Genomic DNA, 6,716 nt, shown 5'->3' with positions numbered 1-6,716 from the left:
ATTCCTCTCACTTCCCCTACTTCCAATCTCATTTATAATCACATCCTCTAATCCCCCTCCCCTTATTTCCCCTTCTCCTAATTTCCCTCCACTTCCCCTTTTTCCCCTTCCCTCCTATAATTTCCATCCCCTTATTTTCCCTACTTTCCCTTCCACATTTTTCCTAAGCCCCTTCCACTCATTTCTCCTCGCCTTTCATATTATTTTCCCTCTCGTCCCCTACTTCCCTTTCTATATTTTCTCCAATCTCCCTCCCCACATTTCCCCATACCCCTTATTTCCCCATACCCCTTATTTCCCCATACCCTTCATTTCCCCATAAATTTCTCCCTAATTTCCCTACCTTTAGGTTTCAAGACAAAAAAGGACAATCCTTTAGATTCCTGGGAAAATTTTCAATGATTTTTTATTTTGTAAAGTAATTTTAAGAGAAAATCCCGAAAGATTTAAAAAGATTTACACAGCTATTGAAAAAGAATCTGGAAGATTTTTGTGCGATTTTTAAAAATTTTATTATTTTTAAAAATTTCTGATTTAAAAAAAAAATTCAAATTGCGTAAATTCCTGAACTTTTCTGAAAGATAGAAAAATAATTCTAAACCTAAAAAGACTTTAACAAACTGAACAGAAAATGTCGATTCTTTCAGATTTCTAGCAATAAACTTTTAAAGATTTTGAAAGGTTTCAAGACATTGAAAGAAATTCCTTGAGATTCCTGGGAAAGTTTCTAATTATTTTTTTCAAATATGATTTTAAAAGAGTATTGAAAAAGGTTTTTAAAATTATTACAAAAGAATCTGGAAGATTTCATTGAAAATTTTTTTAATTTATAAATTTTTTTAGATCTTTAGAAAATCTCGAATCAAATATTTGAATTCCTGAAATTCTCTGAAAGATACAAAAATAATTTAAAACCTAATAAGACTTCAACAATTTCAAACAAAATATAGATTTTTTAAAAGATTTCCTACCAAAAATTTAAAAGATTTTTGAGGAATTTTAAATGTTGCCAAATAAATCAATTTCCTAGGGAAATTTTTTTTGTTTATTTTTTTATTTTGTAAAATAAATTGAACAAAATGTGGAAAAAGACTTCAACGGATTTATAAAATTATAATAACATAATCCAGAACATTATAATTCAATTGATCTCAATTTTATATATTTTTTTAAATTTAACAAAAATTCGAATTAATTCTTTGCCTTTCTGAAATTCTCTGAAAGATACAAAAATAATTTTAAAAATTGAAACAAAGTATAGATTTTTTTTAAATTTCCAACAAAATTTTTTAGAGATTTTCGAGAATTTTCAAAAGTTGGAAAACAAATAAATTTCCTAGGAAAATTTTTAATGTTATTTTATTTTACAAATTAATTTCAAGAAAATATTGAAAAAGGTTTCGAAAGATTGAAAAAATTAAAAGAGAAATTTCTGGAAGATTTTAATGCAACTTTTTAAAATCTCACAAAAAATTTGAATCAATTTTTTTAATTCCACACTTAAATAAAATTTTCGAATCAATTCTTTCAGTTCCTGAAATTTTCTGAAAGATACAAAAAAAAGTCAATAAATAAATTTTATAAAATATTGAAGATTTCAAACAAATTTTTTTAAAAAGATTTTTAAGGATTTTGAAAGCTTGCAAAAGAATGAAACAATTCCTGAGAAAATTTTAAATGATATTTTTTTCTTCTACATGATAATTTAAAGAAAATATTTAAAAAGATTTCAAAGGATTTCCAAAGTTGTAATAAAATAATCTAGAAATAATTTTAATTCAATTTAAAAAAAATTTAGATTCCAGAGAAACTTAAACCAAAAATGTGGATCCAAAATTATGAGAAAATAATCTGAAAGATTTCATTGTTATTTTAAAAAATGAGGATTTTTAAAAATTTTAAAATAATTTTTATTTTAAAAAGACTTCAACAAACTTAATAAAAAATGTAGATTTTTGTAGGATTTCCAACAAAAAATTTAGAATACTTTCAAGGCTTTTGAGAGGATTCAAAACAGTAGAAAAATATTTTAGAATTCCTGGGAAAATTTTTTATTATTTTTTATTTTGCGAAATAATTTAAAAAATATATTGAAAAAGATTTGAAAAAATTACAAAATTATGATAAAAGAAACTGTTAAATTCTAATAAAATTTTTTTAATTTTAAGAAAAATTCGAATCAAAGAATGAATTCCTGAGTTTTTTTGAAAAATACAAAAATAATTTTAAATTTCAAAAGATTTCAACAAAATAAAAAAGATTTTGAAAAGTTGCAAAACAATAAATATCTGGAAGATTATAGTTACATTTTTTTTAATTTAGAATTTTTGTTAATTAACAAAAAAATCCGAATCAATTTTTTGAATTTCTGAATTTCTCTGAAAGATATAAAAATAATTTTTAAGTAAAAAAGACTTTAGCGAATTGAAACAAAATGTAGATGTTTAAATGTTGCGAAATAAATAAATTTCATAGGAAAATATTACATTTTTTTATTTTGCAAAATAATGTTAAGAAAATATTGAGAAAGATTTAAAAATTTTTTTGTTTTACGAAAAATTCGAATTAATTATTTGAGTTCCTGAAATTTTCTAAAATGCATAAAAATCATTTTAAATTTTAGAAGATTTCAACAAACTTAAAACAAATAAAAATTTTTTTTAGATTTCCAACTACAGATTTAGAAGATTCTTAAAGATTTTGAGAAGTTTAAAACTAATAGAAAATATTCTTTTTAAGATTCCTGGGAAAATTTCCAAATGCATTTTTATTTTGCAAAATAATTTAAAAATAATATTGAAAAATATTGTTAAAAATTCCAAAATTATTAGAAAAGAATATAGCATAGATATTTTTTTTAGGATTCCTAGGAAAATTTCTAATTATTTTTTTTTATAAAATAATTTTTAGAAAATATTGAAAAAACTTCAAAACATTTCCAAAATGAAATTAAAATAATATGGCAAATTTCAATTTAATTTTGAAATATTTAGAATTCTTGTTTTAAATTTAAGAAAAATTCGAATCAATTCTTTGAATTTCTGAAATTCTCTGTAAGATACAAAAATCAGTTTAAACTTAAAAAGGCTTCAAAAGATTTAAACAAAATTGAGATTTTTAAAAATTTCTAACAAAAAATTTGGAACATTTTTAAGGATTTTAAAAGTTTGCAAAAGAATTTTAAAAAATTTCCCCGAAAAATTGTAAGTGACTTTTTATTTTTTATCGAAAAATATTTCAAAAAATTTCCCATCAATTCCCCAACTTTTCCCCTAATATTTTCTGCCTCTGCGTCCATTAACCCTAAAAACTGCATATTTTGTCTTGAAAATTTTTACCAAAATTTGATTAATTTTTAATGTTTTTATTTCCAGGGTTGAATTTATGAGCAAATTCTATGAGGGTCATGGTTACCCCTTCCAACCGTTTTGTTTCAAAACAATTTTTGACACTGAAGATGCCGAAGAATAAAAGCAAGAAAAAGCAGACTCGGTAGCTAAAAGATAAAAAGTTACTGATAATTTTAATTTTTATCGAAAATGAAAAGACAACATTTATTGTGAAAAATTTTAATTTTTTTGGGTATTATTTTACAAGCTTTTTTGCGAGTACAATCAAGTCTTATCAAAGTGCCTCAAAAAATTTTTATAACTTTATAATTCATCCTTGGATTAAAATTAAATGTTGCAATAATTATTGAGATGTCAATTTTTCCCAGAAAATTAATAAAATAGAGGTCAAAAGCTGTTTTAAAATTTTATTCTATTAAATTGTAAATTTGATTTATTTTTAAATATTGTAAAATTCAAATTGTATTTTTTACATCGATAATAGATTTTAAGTTAAGTGTCAAAAAATAATTTACGATTATCTCGTGAATAGGGTCCAATCTTTGATACTGTATAAGCAAAAAAATTATTATTGATAAAAAAAAAAGCGTAGATGTTGATTGATAAAATTATCTGAAATTATCAAATTCTTGCAATTTGTAAATTCCAATTTATTGACGTACAATCAATTAATGTTGATGTATGCCGCCGAAATTAGGAATTATATTAAAAACTCATTTTTTCACCTCTTAAAAAAATAAACAGTGAATCAAAATAAATTAGTTAACAATTCAGAGATGTTATTTATTTTTCACCATATTTTTTATTAATTAATTTCTATAGGTTTAAGATGGCAAATAATTTTTTTTTTCTAGGAAAATGGATAAAAATTGTTAATTTTTTAACTTAAATTATTTATAAAGAGTTAAATATTAACAATTTTTTGAAACCTAATTAGTTTTTCTGAAATTCAGAAACTTTTTAAGGATTTCGGAATGTTTCAAAATTTTAATTCAATTTAAAAAATTTTTCAAATTTTTGTTTTGAATTTGAGAAGAATTCGAATAATTTCTTTTTATACTCTTGAAATTCTCTGAAAGACGAAAAAATAATTTTTAACTGCAAAAGACTTCAACAAATTAAAAAAACTTTATATTTTTTAAAAATTTAAAACAAAATTTTTAAAATGATTTTTAAGGGTTTTGAAAGCTTGCAAAAGAATGAAAAAATTCCTGACAAAATTTTACATGATAATTTAAAGAAAATATTTTTAGAAATTTCAAAGGATTTCCAAAGTTGTAATAAAATAATCTAGAAATTTTTAATTCAGTTTAAAATATTTTTTTTTCTAGAAAAATGGATAAAAATTGTCAATTTTTTAACTTAAATTATTTATAAAGAGTTAAATATTAACAATTTTTTGAAACCTAATTAGTTTTTCTGAAATTCAGAAACTTTTTAAGGATTTCGAAAGGTTTAAAAATGAAAATTTTAATTCAATTTTGAAAATTTTTAGAATTTTTGTTTTGAATTTGAGAAGAATTCGAATAATTTCTTTTTATACTCCTGAAATTCTCTGAAAGATGCAAAAATAATTTTTAACTGCAAAAGACTTCAACAAATTAAAAAAACTTTATATTTTTTAAAAATTTAAAACAAAATTTTTAAAATGATTTTTAAGGGTTTTGAAAGCTTGCAAAAGAATGAAAAAATTCCTAACAAAATTTTACATGATAATTTAAAGAAAATATTTTTAGAAATTTCAAAGGATTTCCAAAGTTGTAATAAAATAATCTAGAAATTTTCATTCAGTTTAAAATATTTTTTTTTTCTAGAAAAATGGATAAAAATTGTCAATTTTTTAACTTAAATTATTTATAAAGAAGCTTAGTGTTAAATATTAACAATTTTTTGAAACCTAATTAGTTTTTCTGAAATTCAGAAACTTTTTAAGGATTTCGAAAGGTTTCAAAATTTTAATTCAATTTTGAAAATTTTTAGAATTTTTGTTTTGAATTTGAGAAGAATTCGAATAATTTCTTTTTATAATACTGAAATTCTCTGAAAGACTCAAAAATAATTGTTCAAATTTAACAAAAAATGTGGATTTTGAAAGATTTCCAACAAAAAATTCAAAAGATTTTGAAGGATTTCGAAAAGTTTCTGAACAATATAAATTTCTCTGAAAGATACAAGAATAATTTTAAACTGCAAAAAACTTCAACAAATTGAAAAAACTTTATATTTTTTAAAAATTTAAAACAAAATTTTTAAAAGATTTTTAAGGATTTTGAAAGCTTGCAAAAGAATGAAAAAATTCCTGAGAAAATTTTAAATTATATTTTTTTTATTCTACATGATCTTTAGGAACATTTTTAATGCTTTTTTATTTTGCAACCTAATTTTTTTTAATTTTTGAAAAATATTTCAATATATTTCGAAAATTATAAGAAAATAATCTGGAAGATTTTATTGCAATAAAATTTGTTTTAAAATAGTTTTAAATTTAAGAAAAATTGGAAATAATTATTTGAATTCTTGAAATTTCCTGAAAGATACAAAAAATACTTTTCAACTCAAAAAGATTTCAACAGACTTAAAAATTTTTTTCTTAAGATTTAAAAAAAAAATAGGAAGATCGCTAAGGGTTTCGAAAGGTTTCAAAACAATAAAAAAATTCTCAATATTCCTGGAAATATTATATTATATATATTTTTAAGCTTAAAAAAACTTCAACAAAATTAAAAATATTTTAAGGTTCCTTGGGAAAATTTCTAATGGTTCTTTTTTATAAAATAATTTTAAAAGAGTATCGAAAAAAATGTCAAAAAATTCTCAAATTATTAGAAAAGAATCTGCAAGATTTAATTGAAATTTTAAACAATTAAAAATTTTTTTAAATTAAAAAAATATATATTTGAAACAGATATTTGAATTTCTGAACTTTCCTGATAGATGCAAATATAATTTTTAAATTAAGAAGATATCAACAAACTTTAAAGAATATAAAGTTTTTTAAGATTACCAGAAAAAAATTGAGAATTTTTTTTGTTGAGATTCCTGGGAAAATTTTAAATGATTTTTTATTTTAAAAAATTATTTTAAGAAAATTTCACGAAAAATTCGAATTAAGACTTGGAATTCCTAAAATTTACTGAAACATAAAAAAATAATTTCAAAAGATTACAACACACTTGAAACAAAATTTAGAAGATTTTTAAGGTCTTGGATAAGTTTCAAAACAGACAAAAAAATTCTTAAAGTTTCGGTTAAAATTTTTAATGCTTTTTTATTTTGCAAGATAATTTTAAAAAACATTGAAAAATATTTCAAAATATTTTTAAAATTAGAAGAAAATAATCTAGATGATTTTATTTCAATTTTTAA

The 6,716-nt window shown here is 20.9% G+C and overlaps 1 protein-coding gene across 5 annotated transcripts in view; it reads left to right on the top strand.

Annotated features, from left to right (window-relative positions):
* LOC117171351 (V-type proton ATPase 116 kDa subunit a) overlaps nucleotides 1-4,123 on the top strand; it is an 83,441-nt gene extending 79,318 nt beyond the window's left edge. For 3 of the 5 annotated variants that reach the window (XM_033358590.1, XM_033358591.1, XM_033358592.1), the window contains one exon: nucleotides 3,375-3,471. In XM_033358590.1, the coding sequence (XP_033214481.1) occupies nucleotides 3,375-3,471 (97 nt within the window). Of the gene's footprint in view, nucleotides 1-3,374 lie in introns of all 5 variants that reach the window. The other 2 variants (XM_033358593.1, XM_033358589.1) reach the window with 1 other exon arrangement.
* The last annotated feature ends 2,593 nt before the right edge of the window (nucleotides 4,124-6,716 follow it).

The sequence above is a fragment of the Belonocnema kinseyi genome, chromosome 4 (genome assembly GCF_010883055.1).
Source record: "Belonocnema kinseyi isolate 2016_QV_RU_SX_M_011 chromosome 4, B_treatae_v1, whole genome shotgun sequence".
In the NCBI taxonomy this organism is placed as follows: Eukaryota; Metazoa; Arthropoda; class Insecta; order Hymenoptera; family Cynipidae; genus Belonocnema; species Belonocnema kinseyi.
This window is presented reverse-complemented; position numbering and strand designations above follow the sequence as displayed.